Genomic DNA, 22869 nt, shown 5'->3' on the forward strand with positions numbered 1-22869 from the left:
TTAGAACAGAGGATTTTTCTGGTGTTGGAATTCCACCGCCTAGAACACAGTGTTGTTGCAACAAGACGAAGTTTTCAACGGGGGTTTAATGTAACCAAAGGACCGAAAAGCGATACAATAAAGGATCTGTTTGAAAAATTTCAATGGACTGGGAACGTGACGGATGAACGTGCTGGAAAGGTAGGGCGACCGCTTACAGCAACCACAGAGGGCAACGCGCAGCTAGTGCAGCAGGTGATCCAACAGCGGCCTTGGGTTTCCGTTCGCCGTGTTGCAGCTGCGGTCCAAATGACGCCAACGTCCACGTATCGTCTCATGCGCCAGAGTTTACACCTCTATCCATACAAAATTCAAACGCGGCAGCCCTCAGCGCCGCTATCATTGCTGCACGAGAGACATTCGCTAACGATATAGTGCACAGGATTGATGACGGCGATTGCATGTGGGCCGCATTTGGTTTACTGACGAAGCTTATTTTTACCTGGACGGCTTCGTCAATAAACAGAACTGGCGCATATGGGGAACCGAAAAGCCCCATGTTGCAGTCCCATCGTCCCTGCATCCTCAAAAAGTACTGGTCTGGGCCGCCATTTCTTCCAAAGGAATCATTGGCCCATTTTTCAGATCCGAAACGATTACTGCATCACGCTATCTGGACATTCTTCGTGAATTTGTGGCGGTACAAACTGCCTTAGACGACACTGCGAACACCTCGTGGTTTATACAAGATGGTGCCCGGCCACATCGCACGGCCGACGTCTTTAATTTCCTGAATGAATATTTCGATGATCGTGTGATTGCTTTGGGCTATCCGAAACATACAGGAGGCGGCGTGGATTGGCCTCCCTATTCGCCAGACATGAACCCCTGTGACTTCTTTCTGTGGGGACACTTGAAAGACCAGGTGTACCGCCAGAATCCAGAAACAATTGAACAGCTGAAGCAGTACATCTCATCTGCATGTGAAACCATTCCGCCAGACACGTTGTCAAAGGTTTCGGGTAATTTCATTCAGAGACTACGCCATATTATTGCTACGCATGGTGGATATGTGGAAAATATCGTACTATAGAGTTTCCCAGACCGCAGCGCCATCTGTTGTTGAAAATTGTAACTACTGTAATTTCGAAAGTTTGTCTGCCTGAAAATGTACTGTTGTCCCAAGCATATTGCAACAAACGGTGTATTTCTATCGCTGCTCGTTTAGTTTTTATTGCCGTTTCAAATATACCGGTCATTTTTGAAACACCCTGTATATTTTATGTCTAAATCAACGCTAGCATGTTTCTAGAGGAATGTGTTCTCATTAGGTATCTTGTTTTAAAATTTTAAATCAGTTGTCACAAAGAAAGGAAAGTAAAGCAACTCAAAGTTATTATACACACATCAAAAAAGTTTTGCATCACCGCGATTCCGAGAGTTCCGTAACCTGTACACCAAATTGGTATAGAGATCAACATAAACATCATTCCCGCCCTTTTTTATTGCTCATGAGAACCACACATTGACCGCGCGATCGCTACGGTCGCAGGTTCGAATCCTGCCTCGGGCATGGATGTGTGTGATGTCCTTAGGTTAGTTAGGTTTAAGTATTTCTAAGTTCTAGGGGACTGATGACCTTAGAAGTTAGGTCCCATAGTGCTCAGAGCCATTTTTGAACCACACATTGTATGTTGTACCACCGTACAGCGAGACCTTCATACGTGGTGGTCCAGATTGCTGTACACACCGGTACCTCTAATATCCAGTGGAACGTCCTCTTGCATTGATGCATGCTTTTATTCGTCTTGGCATACTATCTACAAGTTCATCAAGGCACTGTTGGGGGTTCGTGGGTCACGTCGTCCATAAACAGCCCTTTTCAATCTATCCCAGTCATGTTCGATAGGATTCATGTCTGGAGAACATGCTGGCCACTCTAGTCGAGCGATGTCGTTTTCCTGAAGGAAGTCATTCACAAGATGTGCACAAAGGGGGGAGGGGGGCGCGAATTGTCCATGAAGACGAATGTCTCGCCAATATTCTGCCGATGTGGTTGCACTATCGGTCGGAGCATGGCATTCACGTCTTGTACAGCCGTTGCGATGCCTTCCATGACCACCAGCTGCGTACGTAGGCCCCCACATAATGTCACCCCAAAACAGCAGGGACCCTTCACCTTCCTGCACTCGCTGGACAGTGTGTCTAAGGCGTTCAGCCTGACCGGATTGCCTCCAATCACCTCTCCGACGATTGTCTGGTTGAAGGCATATGCGACACACATCGGCGAAGAGAACGTGATGCCAATCCTGAGCGGTCCATCCGCCATGTTGTCGGGCCCATCTGCATGGTGTCGTGGTTGCAAAGATGGACCTCGCCATGGACGTCGGGAGTGAAGTTGCTCATCATGCAGCCTATTGCACACAGTTTGAGTCGTAACACGACGTCCTCTGGCTGCACGAAAAGCATTATTCAACATGGTGGCGTGGCTGTCAGGGTTCCTCCGAGCCATAATCCGTAGGTAGCGGTCAGCCACTGCAGTAGTAACCCTTGGGCGGCCTGAGTGAGGCATGTCATCGACAGGTCCTGTCTCTCTGTACCTCCTCCATGTCCAAACAGCATCGCTTTGGTTCACTCAAAGACGCCTGGACACTTCCCTTGAGGAGAGCACTTCCTGGCACAAAGTAACAATGCGGACGCGATCGAACCGCGGTATTGACCGTCTAGGCATGGTTGAACTACAGACAACAGGAGCTGTGTTCCTCTTTCCTGGTGGAATGACTGGAACCGATCGGCTGTCGGACCCCCTCCGTCTAATAGGCGCTGCTCATGCATGGTTGTTTACATCTTTGGGCGGGTTTAGTGACACCTCTGAACAGTCAAAGGGACTGGACTGTGATAAAATATGGTCAACGTCTGTCTTCCGGAGTTCTGGGAACTGGGCTGATGAAAAACTTTTTTGATGTGTGTGCAATAAGCACGCTTTTAGTAGCTGTAGTAGTAGTAGTAACATCTGGATACGACTGTCGACATTAAGTTTTTACTAAGGCAGCATTTACGTTAAACAAAAACTTTAGACATCACTTCCTCTGGTAGCGACGCGTAGCCGCAACACGTGCAAGCAATTCTGCTATTTGTCTTCCGCAAATAACTTCGTGTTATTCCCTGAGAATAAACTAGTCTGCTTTTCTGGTGCGAATGTAAGGGCACCACTGTTTGAAACAGTCCGTATCGCCGCGCTGGTTTTTCAATGTATTGGTTAAAAATCATTTATAGGGGCGGGGACGTGCTCAGAAGTGATAAATTTATTATTTCACAAATAACAGAGAAAGAATTTCTGAGATTGTAACAACAATAACGCTGTACTATTGTACATATAATAATTTTTCTTCTGATTTTCGATAAATTAGTGTAATCGATGTTATGATTTCATTTCTTTTTTGTTTCATGTCATTATGTTAAAGAAACTGTAAACAATTTTCGATGTGAATATTAATGATTATGTCAAATTTCAAGCAATATTATAACAGAATTGAAATGTAAGAAACGTTGAAACTATTGTAAGATGTTAAAATTGTAATTGTGCGTCTGGTCCATACATAGGCAATGTATTAGGATATGTAGAATGCAAAACCTCGGGTGAATACCCTGTCTGTCGGGGAGTGGTAAAAGGTGGATGGCAGGCGAAAATGCACACGGGCGCTGCACGGCATAACGGGCTCAGCAGTAGTAGTCGGAGTTGGGCATTGGTCTGAGCAACTCGTCCTGGATCGAGGAGGCTCTCCTGGAAGACGTAGTTTCATTGAGCCTCGGATATGCCGTTCCGACACCTATACAGCATGGCAAAATTCCATAGGCACTAAATGGGAAAGTATTGCGACGCTATGAAAGAAGTAAAGTGCCGATACATCAAGAGCCATTGCTGTGGTTGTGTGTGTGCTCTGTGCCTCACCATCTCGCCGCCCGCCAACCGCCATATCGATACAAACAGGTTGAAACTTTTAGTACTGTATTCGTGTGGACCAGTGTTACTTTTGTTCCATACTGTTCAATAACAACTTAAATTTTACCAGAACTGTCCTATCATTTAATTATCCTCACAACTAACCTAGACAGGGTCCTTTCCAAATGTTGTGCAATCCGAGCGTCCCGAAATGAAGAATTAAACTTTATGTTAATAATAATTACCTGCAGACCTAGCCATGTTAGAATGATGTTTAAAGAACTTTTTTTGTTAACGAACTAATAGACGAATAACAAAGGTCTGACAAAGTTGGAAGATAATTTTGATATTGATTTAGTAATGAAGCTTAATTATTTCGAGACAGATATAATGGTATTTAAATGAGCAGGAAATAAGACAAAAAGAGTAGTAAATCATATATTGGAAATCTTGAGGGCATAATGATTTCAGTAATTAATTGTTTTAATACAGTGATCATAACAGTTTCAGGGTCCCCCCCCTTTTTTTTCTTCATTTGAATTCTGAAGTGTTCTAAACTGATTTGACCAGCAAAGTCAAAGCTAAAATAGAAACCAAAATTTATCAGTGTTTTACCTTTATCAAAATTGACATTGTGTGTGTGTTTCGAAAGTGCTATTTCTAGGGTAATCTATGCCCGATTTTAATCAGATCAATAGACAGTACGAAGTTTTTTTAGTAAACATAGTGTAATGTTATGTATTTATGGTTTATCCATATTAGTACAGAAAGTGAAATTATTAGTTCAGTAGATTTTCGGGTTCTAAAATTTACCATATTATGCAGTGTTATTACGTGTGGTTTTGCATGAACGTACATCAACTTGTACAGGAATGAAACTCAGTTAATGCCTAATTAGGCTGGCGACCGTATTACTAACAAATTGGTAGCATCTCCTGTGTTGTTTCTTGTCCGTCCTGACGTGTAGTTGCATTTCGGACTTGCTTGACGTATCATTGTTGTTACAGAGTGGGTGTAAGTCTGATTTGCCTCCATTCAGGTACACGCGGTCAATTTCTATACAAAAACCCTTTCTCATAAGGTGAATCCCGTCAACTTACCATAGTACAGGCTTTAAGGAGTATCGTGTGCCCCGAAAGCGCAGCGTTACAGGATCTATGCATAATTGCTGGTTCAGCGGAGAAAGATTCTCGGTATACAGTGCTATATTCGTGCTCTCCTCGAGGCAAGACTGTTTATAACGATATGCTGCAGCAGTTTGAGTAGGAAGGAAACGTGCTACGTACAAATACCGTAGGCGGCTTTCCTCACGTCGCCCCTCAAAAGTACGACAGCGGAGAACAGCAGATGAGGTTCACTCACTATTTCTACTGAGAAAAATTGTTATATATTAACGAGATCACGAAGCGTAGTCAGAGTGGTGGCGGGCGTTATTGTGCAGCAAGGTAGTTCCGTCCGACAGCATTCCGGAAAGTTTTTACTTTATGCCGCGTCTCAGTTTCTGCAAAGTGTCTTCATAACGCTGCACATTGATTATGGCTCCACGCTCGAGGAACTCTACGAATAGATGGCCCATGCAGTCGAAGGAGGTCTTCGTGACTTTACTGGAACTTGTTTGAACAGCTTTGGATTTCTTTGGCGGCGAAGAAGTGGGAAGTTTCACTGTTAGCTATGCTCTTTGCCCTCGGGCTATCGGAATGCTGTGGGATGGTATCATCGTGTTGCACGATAACGCCGGCCCCCATATTACCAATCGGACAAAGGCTACACTTCAGTGATTTTGGTGACCTGATGAGACATAGGTGGACGACGGTTTCAGTCGGACGAGGAAGTGCAAGAGTGGGTGCAGATGCGGATCCGTCAGCGGCCGACCATGTTCTACGAAACATTCATGGTCTCGTCTTCAGTGGGATAACTATCTTAACGCGTGTGGTGACTATCTGTGAATGGAACTGTTCCATGGTCTCGTTGTGATTTCATTTGCCTGCCCCTCATTCAAGCCGTGGCGGCCGCCTGCCGTGGAGCAACCCACATAGCAAGTTGTAGCTGCGGGCTGCGTGACTCCCAGGCTGAGTTTAAAACGTCCCCGAGATAGAGATGGGGCCCCTCCACGCCCGCATCAACGTGGTGACCAAACCAAAAGTTCTATTGTCACCTCCGTAAACATGTTAGTTATCTAGTAAGTGGACCACAGGATGCTGGGCTGTGATGATGTCCGTGCGTCTGGGTAAGACTACGCATTAACACGGTCCATCAGGTGATAGTGGACGAAACGCGAGTGAGGGTAGCGATTTGAAGAGCAGAGGGAAAAAAGTGCCATGGCTCGTGCCGTGGGAAAAAAACCTCTGCGACAGTGGGATGGGTAGTAAGAGCAGTAGTGGCTTACTAGCTGCGATAGCTCATGCAAGGTTCGATTTGTTAGTATAGGTATCATGCATCATTACCGTGACAAGCGATGGCGATGTGTCCCAGTTGGTGCAGCTGCTACATTCCTGGAACAATCAAGATCGTTATACAGTAGTGGGAGATCGGCCATAGATCATCTCACTGTGTGGGGGATGTGTGGAGCTTGTTTGCATGCAGTGTACGGTACGGCTTCCCTGTGTGGTGCCAGTTATTCGACAGTGTATTTCAGCTGGATATCCAGTAATGGCGTCTGATTAACAGGGGCTCGCCTGTGCCGTTATGTTTGCGTATGCTTGGCCATAGATGTTATGTCCTTACAAGTATGTCTTTTGGTCTTTTATGTTTCCATCTATGGTTGTGGTCGTAGTTCCCCAGATTCAGAATAAACAGGTTCTGCGAGTGTCTGGAGTTTCTGTATAGTCTTGTGGTGAGTTTGTGGATTACCTCCGTGAGAGTCTCAAGTCGGTATTCCCGGTGAAGGTCCGCGATGCGTGTGTATCGTGGAGCATTGCTTATGATTTTGAGTACTTTGTTTTGTATGAGCTGCAGACGGCGCAGGCGTGTAGGCGCAGCGTATCCCCAGACAGGAGCTGGTCCCCGAGAGCTAATGCTGTATAAATGGCGTAAATAACGAAACCAGTAAGCTACTGTGTAAAGGAAAAATAAAGCTTCCAGATACAGCTTTCAGACTTGGTTCAAATGGCTCTCAGCACTATGGGACTCAACATCTTAGGTCATAAGTCCCCTAGAACTTAGAACTACTTAAACCTAACTAACCTAAGGACATCACACACACCCATGCCCGAGGCAGGATTCGAACCTGCGACCGTAGCAGTCCCGCGGTTCCGGAATGCAGCGCCAGAACCGCTAGACCACCGCGGCCGGCCTTTCAGACTTGGCTTTTATTTATTTAAACATGTAAACAATTCTCACAATTCGCGAATTTTCACTAAATGTGTAGGTTTCCAAATTGCTAACATGGGAACCACAATTAATTAACTTACAAACGACAGTGCTACCAGCAAAATAGAAAAAAATGTCTTATTTACCTAAGACGTTCACTTAAAGGAGTATGTACAGACATCGAACGTTTGGACATGGCAAGCTTATCCATGATGGGTATTGTAGATCGCCATGACTGTGTACAAATTCAATACAGACAGAGATAACTACGACCAGCCACTTACGAAAACTTTATTTCCATAAACCAGTTTTCGAACATTTTAGGCTCATCATCAGATGATGCTTGCAGAAATTTTCATATTTACCTTTTTAGGACTACAATTTACTTCATGCTGCAGTAGGGGCGGTACGTTGTTAGCTTCCGCCTGACGGCTTCCATTTTCATTACCTTTGGACAACAGGATTAAGCTCACTGTGTGCATACCGAATAGTGGTTAATTCTGCGACCAGTAGGCAATGGAAATGAAAGCTGCCAGGTGAGTGCTAACACCAGTGTTGACCACACAGCTGCATGAAAGCAGGCACAGTGCTAAAAACCATCTGATGGAGAGCCCGAAATGCCCTAAAATTGCTTCATGGATAAAGAAGCGTTTCGTGAGTGAGTGATTGCAGTTACCTGTGGTTATATTCAATATGGACATGCAGTGCGACCATCTCGTCCACAGAAAATATTTTGGTTCACTCAACACACAAATGTTGGCAAACTGAGCAAATTTGTATGTACTTACCAGTTCAGGAAATAAAGTACCATTGGCGTTAGAAGTACGTAGTTGATAACAAATACCAAGAGAAAAGTAACTCCAAAATCTGAAAATTTCCTGCGTCTGTGTATTACTGACACACACGTTTATGTAAGTTCAAAATGGCTCTGAGGACTATGGGACTTAACATATGAGGTCATCAGTCCCCTAGAACTTTAGAACTACTTAAACCTAACTAACCTAAGGACATCACACACGTCCATGCTCCAGACAGAATTCGAACCTGTGACCGTAGCAGTCGCGCGGTTCCGGACTGAAGCGCCTAGAACCGCGGCCGGCGTTAATGTAAGTGATCACGCTCATATGAGGTACTGTTTTATGACAAAAGTGGACAAATTGACAAGATACGTTTCGATAGAAGGCTGGCAACTTGTCACCTGCCTTTATTACTCCCTGATCATTTGATTCCCCTTTAAAAGTGCATTTTCGTAACTATAAGACAAATAAACAAAGTCCAGTAATTTTGCCTTGCCAGTCTGTGAAACTAAAAGTGACCAACTACAGAAAACTCCCGTTTCCAGGGAGAAGATGTAATCTTAACTGCAGAAAATGCATCACTGGTAGCTATTGACAGAGGATAATATACTAACAAATGTTTACAGTTTGAAATCTTTCCTTTACGTGGTTCACATGACTTCAGATAAAAGCAAGAAAAATACACACTATAATTTTTATCTTATACTCTCTTTGTATAATAAACTCCCGATTCTTGAGTCGAACTCCCATGTATAAGACAGCTTAAAACTGCTTTTACTTTTTAATGAGGTAGTGTATTAAATATTTTACGTTAAACACGTAAGCGAGATAAAATTTATAAAAGGTTTGAAATCATGCGTAAAGTTTTGTTGCAAGTCACTTAAGGGATTTCGTTCTCAAATACCGGATAAATGTAGTCTTGGTATTTGTGCGCGGTATATTACGCAGCCGTGGCTGGCCGTTGTGCCCGAGCGGTTCTAGGCGCTTCAGTCCGGAACCATGCGCCTGCTACGGTCGCGGGTTCGAATCCTGCCTCGGGCATGGATGTGTGTAATGTCCTTAGGTTAGTTAGGTTTAAGTAGTTCTAACTCTAGGGGACTGATGTCCTCGGATGTTAAGTCCCATAGTGCTTTGAGCCATTTGAACCATTTGATTACGCTGCCTCAAGAAATACACATACACAGGCACAACAAAAATCCGAACACCAAAAAATGTGTATTATTTCCTAAGGGACCAAACTGCTGAGGTCATCGGTCCGTAGACTTACACACTACTTAAACTAACTTCCGCTAAGAACAACTCTCTCTCTCTCTCTCTCTCTCTCTCTCTCTCTCTCTCTCTCTCTCACACACACACACACACACACACACACACACACACACACACACACACACACACCCGCGCGCGCGAAGCACCGCGCAATCCGTCAATCCGTTCAGGGCGCCTCAAACCGCGCGTCCACTCCGCACGGCTCCCAACACCAGGGGGGAATTGTGCGAGATAAACGAAAGTTGGTAGGCGTGTTTCTACATCTGAAAGATGACATCAAATTTCACGCCAGTCGCATGAGTGGCAACAGCAGCGCCACTAAAAAGATGCAAATCATCTTTGCTTTAAATACACGCTGTAACGGTGGTGAGCGTTAGTTACCTTTGAGACTGGAACGTAGTGACTCGATGTTAGTCAAGAATGCCTTTAAGGCGACAAAGACGCCGTTATCAAAAGTTCACTGGGTTTGAACGAGGTCGTATAACAGGGCTGCGAGAAGCAACATTGCAAAAAGACGAGGTAGGAATGTAGCCACTCTACATGACAACTGGCAAGTGGTCACGGGAAGGTACTGTCGCAAGAAGACCGGGTTCCGGAAGGATACGTGGCACTACACAGAGCAGCGTGATCGGTGTGGGGCTGTGACGCATGGTAACGCGTCTGCATTAGCAATCCGAGCACCAGGTTGAACCACAGTGACACAGCGAACTATTACAAATCGGTTACTTCAACGACAGCTCAGAGCCAGACGTCCTTTAGCGTGCATACCACTGAACCCAAACCATCGGCGTTTGTGATTTCAGTCGTGTCAAGGGAAAGCTTATTGGAGAGCGGAGTGGGTGTCTGTTGCGTTTTGTGATGAAAGCCGGTTCTGGCTTGGATAGGAAAAGGGCAGCTGAGCGCCTGCAACCAACCTATCTGAGGCCTAGACACATTATATCTCCTAGAGGTATGGTCTCCCGTGGGATTTCGTATGGCAGCTGGCGCACACTCTTCATCGACCCATGCACCCTGACCACGAATTTGTACGTGATTCGACCAGTTGTGATACCATTCCAGAGGCTGTTTCCCCAGCAGGATAACATTCGCCCACATAACGCTGTTGTAACCCAAAATGGTCTACAGGGTGTCGACATGCTGCCTTGATCTGTTTGATCAGCAAATATGTCTCCAATGGAGCACATATGGGACATCATCGGACAACTCCAGCGTCATCCACAACCGGCGTTAACCGTCCCAATATTGACTGACCGAGAGCAGCAGGCAGGGAATTCCATCGCATAAACTGACATTTAGCACCTGTACTTCAAAATGAATGCACGTTCGCATGCTTGCATTTAACATTCTTGAGGTTACACCCGTTATTAATCAACCAGCATTTCACATGGACAATGACTTTTCTCGCTCTTATATTAACCTGTGAACTTGCAACTTTAATATGTTACCTAGGAAAATGTATTCTAGAAATTCCTTACTCTGTTTTATTTCTTGATGTTGGGATTTTTTGTCTTAGTGTAGTTTATAGCCGTAATACTTTACTTACTGTGTTGAACCTTTCACATAACGAGTAGATTATGTTAATATTTTAATTTTTAAATTCGGTCACCACTTACTTAAAATTTTTGTAGCCGCTGGAAACTGATAGAGGCATCCGACAACTGGTTCCGGGTTCCATGGTTAGAGATGACGCTTATTGTTAACAGTGTATGTGCTGTAGTTGACATGTTCGATTTAGTTCCATCTCCTCCTTTCACCTCTCTGTCTCTACATCTCCTCGCCCTTCACCGTTCTCTGTCCATCACCCCCACCCCAGTGGGAGGTTGATGATTCTTTCCCTTCACAGTATTTCCTTCCAGATGTTGTTGTTGTGGTCTTCAGTCCAGAGACTGGTTTGATGCAGCTCTCCTTGCTACTCTATCCTCTGCAAGGTTCATCATGTCCCAATACCTACTGCAACCTACATCCTTCCAAATCTGTTTAGTGTATTCATCTCTTGGTCTCCCTCTATGATTTTTCCCTCCACGCTGCCCTCCAATACTAAACTGGTGATCCCTTGATGCCTCAGAATATGCTCTACCAACCGATCCCTTCTTCTAGTCAAGTTGTGCCACAAATTTATCTTCTCTCCAGTTCTGTTCAATACCTCCTCATTAGTTATGTGATCTAACCATCTAATCTTCAGCATTCTTCTGTAGCATCGCATTTCGAAAGCTTCTATTCTCTTCTTGTCTAAACTATTTATCGTCCATGTTTCACTTCCATACATGGCTGCACTCCATACAAAAACTTTCAGAAACGACTTACTGACACTTAAATCTATACTCGATGTTAACAAATTTCTCTTCTTCAGAAATGCTTTCCTTGCCATTGCCAGTCTACATTTTATATCCTCTCTACTTCGACCACCACCAGTTATTTTGCTCCCCAAAAAGCAAAACTCCTTTACTACTTTAAGCGTCTCATTTCCTAATCTAATTTCCTCAGCATCACCCGATTTAATTCGAGTACATTCCATTATTGTCGTTTTGCTTTTGTTGATGTTCATCTACCTTTCAAGACACTGTCCATTCCGTTCAGCTGCTCTTCCAGGTCCTTTGCTGTCTCTGACAGAATTACGTCATCCTTCCAGATAGTAAGTATTAAATGTACCAGGTATGGTTGAAATCGATCGAGGGATTTAGGAACAGCTTTCTGCCAGCGACATTATCCGTGTACGCACATGTCACACTTCTTTAACATATTTAACACATATTTGTACACGTATTTCATCTGTATAGCTAGTTAGTTTCGTCCTGGAGTTTAGTTTTCATGCAGCTCAGTATTTATGGCGGGACATATCGTGAACCATATGTCGTACAACGATAAAATTTCGCAGGTACATAAAACGTCTTGCCGGATGCGGCAGTTTTACTACATAAACAAGGAAAATGTAGAAAGTGAATACAGTATTTGACATTTCTTTAAGAACTCAATACATTGAAAGCACTACTTAATTTCGCAGTTTTTCGAACAGGCCTCTGCGTGACGTTCTTGAGTTCACACCACAAATAAATCGTGTTGGACTGTGAAAACTTTAACTTGGCTTGGCAAGTGTCCCAAAAAATAATGCTGTGGAATGAAAGTGCTCGTATGAATGTATGCTAGCTTTTTCGTATCACCTATTTCAGACAACGCCCGCATTGCGAATAGGTGTGTGTTTCAAGTTATAGTGCCAATGTTGCATCACACGAATGACAACAGGTAAATAGAGATCGTAGCTTCTAGCTAGTCAATTCCCCCTCCACCCTCCCAACTCCTCCGGTGATACACACACGACTGGAACAAAGCAAACCCTTCAAACAGGTTCAATGATTTCTGTGTACATGTGCGTTACATGTACGGACCGAGCTAAAATGAGTGGACTTCCCATAGGCGGCGCCAGCATCGCTCATTGAGTTGGAAGTGTCGACAAAGGAGACAGATCTGACGCCGGTGAGGATCGTATAGCGGGTCATGGCGGCGCGTCCGCATGCACGGCGCGTGAATTATTCAGCAGAGAAATTTTTCCGGGGTTCCGTAGCCAGGCATTCCCGTAGTCAGGAGTCGCGCGCGCTCCTCGGCCGTATCCGTTAGCGTCCACTGGAGGACATTCACCAGCGTCTCTTCCTGGCTACATGTTCAAACAGCGGAAGGCGTCCCCCCCCCCTCTCTCTCTCTCTCTCTCTCTCTCTCTCTCTCTCTCTCTCTCTCTCTCTCTCTCTCCCCCTCATGCTTCTCTCCAAATTTGGGTTGAGACAAGACAGGCCCATATGAGCGGTATTGGATGATAAGTTAATCCCCCCTTCTATACGGGAACGAACGTGCAACAGCGAACGGTAATTCTGTCGAACGTAAACGCTAGGCGCGCCTGAGAAAACGGCATTCGGTGGTGTTCGGTTTGCATTCTCTTCTGTTCGTTCGAGTTCTGCTAGTTGCCGCTCATCTAGCGAATCATTCAGCGCTGATAACTTTCGTCTGCTGTCTTGTCTACTTCTGTTGCTGTTCACATGAACTGCGTGAGCAAGCTGACTGAAGAAAGTAGATTTCATACGTGCTTCTGAGATTCAAAAGAAACACAGCACAAAAGTTGAAGGAAAACGAATATGATTAGTGGAAAATTGCCGAAGCACTCAAAGGTCCTGCTGGGGACATGCGAAAAGCGATAAATTCTTTAGATGCTTGCATCAGGGGGGACTGGAGTGAATAATCATAAGCTCTGTTAATCTTTTTATTAAAAAGGAAAAAATACAAATTTCTTTGTCAGTAAAGAAGTGCGAATAAGTACCTATTATGCTGATTAAAATTGAAAACATACGAAAGACCTGATCATCGTCGCTGATTACTTTTATGGTATCTGTAATTACATGGCTGATATACCACGGTTAAGTTAGTGATTTTATAGATGAATACAAACTGTTCACCCACGATAACACTGTGTGCCCTGTAGCAAACTGTAAAGGCATGCAAATGAAAACCAAAACTTATTTTATTGGCATACGTAATTTAATAAAATCACTGAAGGTAGGTAGATTAGGGTTTAACGTCCCGTCAACATGTAGGTAATTTGACACGGGGCACAACCTCGGAATGCTACACGGATCAGGAAAGAAATCGGTCGTGTCTTTTCAAAGGAACGATCGTGTCATTTGCCTGGATCGATTTAGTAAAGTCACCGAAAATCTAAATCTGGATGGCCGGCGCGGATTTGAACCGTCGTCCTTCCGAAGACGTGTCCATTGTGCTAACCACTGCGCTAAGAGGCTTAACGTGCTTCGCGTATGTCACTGCAGACACACAAAATGAGACGTAACACCTGTTTAAATGCGAAACAGTCACTACAGTAAAGTATACATCGCCAGTTCGTAACAATATGTGTTAATGCTAGCCTTTCTCTTGGTTATGTTGGTCGTCTGTAACTAGTGTTGTTCTTTTAAATTTCCTCCTCAGTTGCAATGATAAGCCTGCGAAAAGCGCCAACCGAAATAAATGCAGAGATTTGGAAAATTCTAAGGAGAGCTGGAACTGCAACACAGCTTTGAGTGCGTTACCTCCATGCGTTTGACTTCTACATACAAAGCGAGACACCTAAATTCTTACCACTTCAAAAATAGTCCCCTCGCCATGCAAAAGAATCCTCTGAATACAAAGTTTGCATCGTGGCTCAAATTTCCGCTACGAAAAACGAAGAAAAGACGCACCACGAAGAAATTATCGGAATGGAATGGAATGGAATGGAAATCGGTAGATGTGATTACATATACAATGGTAAAATTTTTCAATAGAACTGGATGATTTGTTCAAAAGAAAGATATTCAGAAACTGGGTAAGGCCATAACGCGTTGTCCACCTGAGATTCCTACGTAAGCTGTTATTTAACTTGGCATTGATCGGCAGAGTTGTTAGACGTTCTCCAGAGTGATATCGTGCCGAATTCTGTCCAATTGGCGCGTTAGATCGTCAGAATCCCGGATCTAGTTGGAGGGCCCTGCCCATAATGCTCCAAACTTTCACGGACACCTTGCCGGCCCTGGTAGGGGTTGGCATGGACGAAGACAAGCCGTAGAAATCTCGCCGTGTGCAGGCGGACATTATCTTGCTGAAGTGTAAGAAATGGCCGAAGATGTGTCTGGAGATGCCTCAGACAGTGGTAAGATACCTTGTCAGCATAACCGTACATCGACGATATTCTACTGCCCGTTTTGTTGCCCTTCATGGCAAGCCATCCTTGCCTTACGCTTCAGCAACATAATGCCCGTCCACACCCGCGCAAGAGCTTCTACAGCTTGTCTTCGTGGTTGCCAAGCCCTAGCTTGACCAGCAAGCTCGCCGGAGCTCTCCCCAGCTGAGAACGTTTGGAGTGTTACAGGCAGGGCTCTCCAACCATCTCGGTATTTTGACGACCTAATGCGGCTGTTGGACACAATTTGGTGTGATATCCAACAACTGTGTCACTCAATGCGAAGATGAATAACTTCCTGTATAAGGGCCAGAGATGGACCAACGCGTTATTGACTTGCTTCATTTGCGAAGCTCTTTCTCTTAAATAAATCATCCAAATATTCTGAAATTGTAATCACTTCTTTGTCTGTACATGTTCGTCACATTTAGCGATTTCCGTCCCAATCTGATAACTCCTTTGTGGTGAGTCGTTGGCCTTTTTTTGTCATTGGTAGAATGTATATGGTAAACAGTTTTTGATGTTGCTGAGAACAGTCAGACAATATTCTTTAAAGGAATACGTCGCCATTTGATTGTTTATTGTTTATTTAAGTACTACACTGGTTTCTTGTACTTAAACAATGAAACAGTCATATGGCGATATGTTCCTTTAAAAAAAATGTATACTGTGTGCCGATTATCAGCGCCGAAAAACATTAACGCAGATTTTATGGCTGTATTCGTCTTCTCGTTTTCTCTTCGGTCGCATCTGGTGTAAGCGCTCGTTCAGCTACAAGCGAATGGTATTTAACGCTCCCTAGTTGTTCACGAATGCGCATTCGCTTGTTTTCGCTTCTATTCGCACAAATGTAAAGGGGGTTTCAGAAGATGTGATGCTTTACGTTATTGCACTACGTTATTTACCTACGAGGTGCATTCAAGTTCTAAGGCCTCCGATTTTTTTTCTAATTAACTACTCACCCGAAATCGATGAAACTGGCGTTACTTCTCGACGTAATCGCCCTGCAGACGTACATATTTTTCACAACGCTGACGCCATGATTCCATGGCAGCGGCGAAGGCTTCTTTAGGAGTCTGTTTTGACCACTGGAAAATCGCTGAGGCAATAGCAGCACGGCTGGTGAATGTGCGGCCGCGGAGAGTGTCTTTCATTGTTGGAAAAAGCCAAAAGTCACTAGGAGGCAGGTCAGGTGAGTAGGGAGCATGAGGAATCACTTCAAAGTTGTTATCACGAAAAACCTGTTGCGTAACGTTAGCTCAATGTGCGGGTGCGTTGTCTTGGTGAAACAGCACACACGCAGCCCTTCCCGGACGTTTTTGTTGCAGTGCAGGAATGAATCTGTTCTTCAAAACATTTTCGTAGGATGCACCTGTTACCGTAGTGCCCTTTGGAACGCAATGGGTAAGGATTACGCCCTCGCTGTCCCAGAACATGGACACCATCATTTTTTCAGCACTGGCGGTTACCCGAAATTTTTTTGGTGGCGGTGAATCTGTGTGCTTCCATTGAGCTGACTGGCGCTTTGTTTCTGGATTGAAAAATGGCATCCACGTCTCATCCATTGTCACAACCGACGAAAAGAAAGTCCCATTCATGCTGTCGTTGCGCGTCAACATTGCTCGGCAACAAGCCACACGGGCAGCCGTGTGGTCGTCCGTCAGCAATCGTGGCACCCACCTGGATGACACTTTTCGCATTTTCAGGTCGTCATGCAGGATTGTGTGCGCAGAACCTACAGAAATGCCAACTCTGGAGGCGATCTATTCAACAGTCATTCGGTGATCCCCCAAAACAATTCTCTCCACTTTCTCGATCACGTCGTCAGACCGGCTTGTGCGAGCCCGAGGTTGTTTCGGTTTGTTGTCACACGATGTTCTGCCTTCATTAAACTGTCGCACCCACGAACGCACTTTCGACACATCCATAACTCCATCACCACATGTCTCCTTCAACTGTCGACGAATTTCGATTGGTTTCACACCACGCAAATTCAGAAAACGAATGATTGCACGCTGTTCAAGTAAGGAAAACGTCGCCATTTTAAGTATTTAAAACAGTTCCCATTCTCGTCGCTGGCGGTAAAATTCCATCTGCCGTTCGGTGCTGCCATCTCTGGGACGTATTGACAATGAACGCGGCCTCATTTAAAAACAATGCTCATGTTTCTATCTCTTTCCAGTCCGGAGAAAAAAAATCGGAGGCCTTAGAACTTCAATGCACCTCGTACATCGTAGCTGTTTGAGACTTGAAAATGTCTCGGAGCCTTGAAGTTTCATGTTACTAAGTGATTTATTTCCTGGTTGTCGCTCACCGCGCATCTGATCCATTCTCTACGAAGGCAGAGCACTGACGGACGTCTGTCTGGTGTTGCAGGTATGACGAGGGTGGCGACGGCTACCTGGACCTGAACGAGGTGAAGCGCATGATGGAGCGTCTGGGCGCCCCGCAGACGCACCTCAGCCTCAAGGCGATGATCAAGGAGGTCGACGAGGACGGCGACGACCGCATCAGCTTCCGGGAGGTGCGTATCCTGCTCTGCCCGGGACAGCATGACGCCACCGGACTCTGTAGAGTGCATCAAGCCGATCCAGTTGGCAATGAGCACGCCTTTCTATTCACCGCTTTGTCTGGTCGATAATAACGACACGTCACTTGTTGTTGAAAATGTAACAACTGATCTGTTGTTAGTGACCAAATAAAACGGCGAAGAGACTGACGCGCTCATTATTCACATAAAGGTCGCAGGCTTCCTGCTAGATTTCAACGTAAGCCATTCCACTTACGCTGATGATGAGGCCACCGGATTTTTGTAACTTTTTATGTATGCATTACGTGAGGCTCAAACATTAAACATTAATAATTCGACACATTTTGATATAACCACCAAAAGAAAGTCCAGGTGCGTGTAGGACTCGCATACTGAGGGTTCTGTACAAATTTAATTATGCATATAGACAGTTCATCCATTCCGGAAATCTGAAATCTCCATCATTTTTGCCTGTTATCGACACTCATACTGGCAAGAAATCAATGCCAGGGATTCCAAGATCTTAGAAAATATTTCAATTTCATGACGCAAAGTTACGCAGGAGGCTGGCGACAATAGTACACTACTGGCCATTACAATTGCTACACCACGAAGATGGCGTGCTACAGACGCGAAATTTAACCGACAGGAAGAAGATGCTGTGATATGCAAATGATTATCTTTTCAGAGCATTCACACAAGGTTAGCACCGGTGGTGACACCTACAACGTGCTGGCATGAGCAAAGTTTCCAACCGATTTCTCATACACAAACAGCAGTTGACCGGCGTTGCCTGGTGAAACGTTGTTGTGATGCCTCGTGTAAGGAGGAGAATTGCGTACCATCACGTTTCCGACTTTGATAAAGGTCGGATTGTTGCCTATCGCGATTGCGGTTTATCGTATCGCGACATTGCTGCTCGCGTTGGTCGAGATCCAATGACTGTTAGAGGAATATGGAATCGGTGGGTTTAGAAGGGTAATACGGAACGCCGTGCTGGATCCCAACGGCCTCGTATCACTAGCAGTCGAGATGACTGGCATCATATCTGCATGGCTGTATTGGATCGTGCAGCCACGTCTCGATCCCTGAGTCAACAGATTCGGACGTTTTGCAAGACAACAACCATCTGCATGAACAATTCGACAACGTTTGCAGCAGCATGGACTATCAGCTTGGAGACCATGGCTGCGGTTACCCGTGACGCTGCATCACAGACCGGAGCGCCTGCGATGGTGTACTCAACGACGAACCTGGGTGCACGAATGGCAAAACATCATTTTTTCGGATGAATCCAGGTCCTGTTTACAGCATCATGATGGTCGCATCCGTGTTTGGCGACATCGCGGTGAACACACATTGGAAGCGTGTATTCGTCATCGCTATACTGGCGTATCACCCGGCGTGATGGTATGGGGTGCCATTGGTTACACGTCTGTCATCTCTTGTTCGCATTGACGACACTTTGAACAGTGGACGTTACATTTCAGATGTGTTACTACCCGTGGCTCTACCCTTCATTCGATCCCTGCGAAACCCTTCATTTCAGCAGGTCCTGTAAGGCCTTTCTGGGTACAGAAAATGTTCGACTGCTGCCCTAACCAGCACATTCCCCAGATCTCTCACCAATTGAAAACGTCTGGTCAGTGGTGGCCGAGCAACTGGCTCGTCACAATACGCCAGTCACTACTCTTGATGAACTGTGGTATCGTGTTGAAGCTGCATGGGCAGCTGTACCTGTATACGCCATCCATGCTTTGTTTGACTTAATGCCCAGATGTATCAAGGCCGTTATTATGGCCAGAGATGGTTGTTCTGGGTACTGATTTCTCAGGATCTATGCACCCAAATTGCGTGAAAATGTAATCACATGTCAGTTCTAGTATAATATATTTGTCGAATGAATACCCGTTTATCATCTGGATTTCTTCTTGGTGTAGCAATTTTATTGGCCAGTAGTGTAGTTCTGCATTCATGGTGACTAGTCGCAATGCTAAAAGTCGGACATCAGACGTGTTTCGTAATTTATCCATCAGATATTCAAGAGCCATTACTGCACATAGATATGACGCTTGACGTACGAGGGACGTTTGAAAAGTCCGTGGAAAAATAAAAACTACTCACGTGTTTGGGATAAACCTTTTTTTATTTTTCGACGTAGTCTCCTTTTAAACTTATACACTTCATCCAACGCTGTTGTAATTTGACGATCCCTTCCGAATAATAGGAATTGTCCAAGTCTGCAAAATAGCTATTAGTTGCTGCAATCACCTCCTTGCCTGAATAAAATCTTTGTCCCGCCAGCCATTTCTTCAAATTGGGGAACAAATAGTAGTCTGAGGGAGCCAAGTCTGGAGAATAGGGGGAATGTGAAACGAGTTGGAATCCTATTTCCAATAATTTTGCGACCACAACTGCTGAGGTGTGAGCTGGTGCATTGTTGTGATGGAAAAGGACTTTTTTGCGGTGCAATCGCCGGCGTTTTTCTTGCAGCTCGGTTTTCAAACGCTCCAATAACGATGAGTGATATGCACCTGTAATAGTTTTACCCTTTTCCAGATAGTCGATGAGGATTATCACTTGCGAACTCCAAAAGACAGTCGCCATAATCTTTCCGGCCGAAGAAATGGTCTTCACCTTTTTGGTGCAGATTCTCCCTTGGTAACCCATTTAGATTGTTCTTTGGTCTCAGGTGGATAGTAATGTGTCCATGTTTCATCCACAGTGACGAAACGACGCTTAAAGTCCTGCGGATTCTTCCTGAACAGCTGTAAACCATCCTTGCAACACTCACACGATTCCGTTTTTGGTCAAGCGTGAGCAGTCGCGGAACCCATCTTGCGGACAGCTTTCTCATGTCCAAATGTTTAAGCAAAATATTATGTATCCGTTCATTCGAGATGACCACAGCACTAGGAATCTGACGCACCTTAACTCTTCTGTCATCCATCACCATATCATGGATTTTATCAATGATTTCTGGAGTCGTAACCTCCACGGGGCGTCCAGAACTTTCAGTATCGCTTGGGCCCATATGGCAACTCCGAAAATTTTTAAACCACTTAAAAACTGTTCAAATCGAAGGTGCAGAGTCACCGTAATGTTCATCAAGCTTCTCTTTAGTCTCCTGATGCGTTTTGCCTTTCATAAAGTAATGTTTAATCACCACATGAAATTCTTTTTCGTCCATTTTTTGACAATCACTCGACTTACTTGATTCACGCGAATGCCAAACACAAAGAAATAGACCAATATGGCTGAAACTTGGTGTGCATTCTTTCCAAAGTTGCTACTAACTAAACATGACGTCGATACGCGCCGGTGGTACCATCTCTCGGACTTCGCACGGAGTTTTTAAACGCCCCTCATTCGACTTGAAACGCCATGTGTATGTGCAGTAATCGCTCATGGATGTCCGATGACGATAAATTTTCCAGTGGTTTAAATTAATGACCTGGAGGAACAGTTAAACTGTAGTGTGAGTAAAACTGTTGAGGCAAACACGATGATGCTCTGACACAATTAACGATGGAATTATCTTTCGAATGAAAAACTTGCCGGTGTGTTTTATTGTGCAGGCTCTCCCAAGTTAGGCTGGAAAATCTTTTCAGCATGGTCCGAGAAAATAATACAGTTCCAGTCCCTCAAATGTAAGACAGTTTTGCGACTTATTGCTGCGTCACGGTACTCGTGTTCCAGTCGCCATACAATACAGTTTTAACGTTTCTGCGTTCTGGAACATAAAAATCTGGATTGTTTTTGAAAAATGAAGAGACGATAAACGCATCAACTTTTGGGAGATTTCCGCTATTGGCCGTAACAAAATTTCTTTCCACTGTTACTTAAAAGTTGTAAACGCGTTTTCCATTTCTAATTAACTAAACCGCTTGCAGAAAATACTAGAAAACACTAATAACTTCGGCTAACATACCCGTAACATATGTGTAGCTTCGTCTTACTCCGAGCCTCTGACGTCACCTGAGCTTCAGCCAATAACGAACCGTTTACGATCATGTGACAAAATATTTAGACCTAATGATTTTTAAGCTTTAATTACATAAAAATAAGAGGTATTTTGTAAGAATATGCTGAATTAATGTTATGATCACTCAGATTATTTAACTCTTTCCTTTTTTCAGCGGGTGAGTTGAATTGACGTAAAGTCTACAACCTAAAGTTTTACGAGACACATAATATTGCTCTCTTGGAGTCATTGGCTTGGTTTCGTATTTTCGCGACCGTATAAGTTTGGAATACTTAGGTGCGCCAGTTTTTTTTTTTTCGCACTGAACATTCGGACTTCAGAATTCAATGACAGGCAGGCTCTAAGTAGTTACTACAATTCAGAGTTCTTTCTGTGAAATGGCCGCAGTGGCGGCTAAACAGATATCGCGCAAGCCGGTTATTTCCTTTCTCACAACAAATCACCACACTTCCACTTGGAAACTTGTCAGTAACATATTAATGAGACTAGAGGTATCAAATAATAGAACATGAGTCAATGCTCGAACGAAAATAATTATTGTCGCTTATATAAACTTACAATTATACTAACATCCTAACTGATAAAGACCAGGAGGAACTGATAAAGACCAGGAGGAGGAGAGGTAACGAAGGGAGTGGCAAAATAAGTGTGTTGGACAAAAGATGGATATTGCCTTACAAAGATAACTTAGTCACTAAACCGATTAAACGTTATGATCTTGTGTTTCATAAATGAGTCTTTTTCTTTACCACACGTAGCACACTTCATAGACGGACTACTATATCCGCTTTTGAAAAACTAAAACTGAAAAAAGAACAAAATACGAAAGAGTCGTGATAAATAACAATCCGAACCATATTTTTAATATACGAAGATAACCTATGAGAAATATTTTATGAAAGATTGTCAGTAAAGGTAGTTTAGATAAAATAACAAATATGTTAACAATATTCCACAAAATATTTATAGTCGAGGATTTATGTTTGCAATGGAAACTGTAATTTTGCAAGCAGTATGTAATTAGAACCAAGACGACGTGCATTTCTCATAAAAAGAGTAAATACGCGTTAAATAGCACATATTCGATTAATTTTATATTTAAATTATGTAGGTATTTGAATTAAGCGAGAAAAATAAAATGGAAAAAAGATCACACTGAGATACGAACCAGCAATCCACTGAGTACCCGATTACGATTCTCCAGCACTATCGAGTGAACCACGCGACCTGTCGAGAAAACCACCTTAATTTTAAGTGAATTAAAATTCCTTGGAAAACTTCAGAGTCAATTTTCTGAGAGAATGTTTGGCACTTGCATCGAACTGCTTTGGATTATTGGTGAGTTGTGAACTTCACATACCA

The 22869-nt window shown here is 44.1% G+C and overlaps 1 protein-coding gene across 1 annotated transcript in view; it reads left to right on the top strand.

Moving 5' to 3' along the window:
- LOC124776664 (EF-hand domain-containing protein D2 homolog) overlaps positions 1-22869 on the top strand; it is a 286690-nt gene that overhangs the window by 240183 nt on the left and 23638 nt on the right. The window contains exon 2 of the mRNA XM_047251765.1: positions 17369-17516. Within this exon, the coding sequence (XP_047107721.1) occupies positions 17369-17516 (148 nt within the window). The remainder of the gene's footprint in view (positions 1-17368; positions 17517-22869) is intronic.

This window comes from Schistocerca piceifrons, chromosome 2 (assembly GCF_021461385.2).
Source record: "Schistocerca piceifrons isolate TAMUIC-IGC-003096 chromosome 2, iqSchPice1.1, whole genome shotgun sequence".
NCBI classification, from domain to species: Eukaryota; Metazoa; Arthropoda; class Insecta; order Orthoptera; family Acrididae; genus Schistocerca; species Schistocerca piceifrons.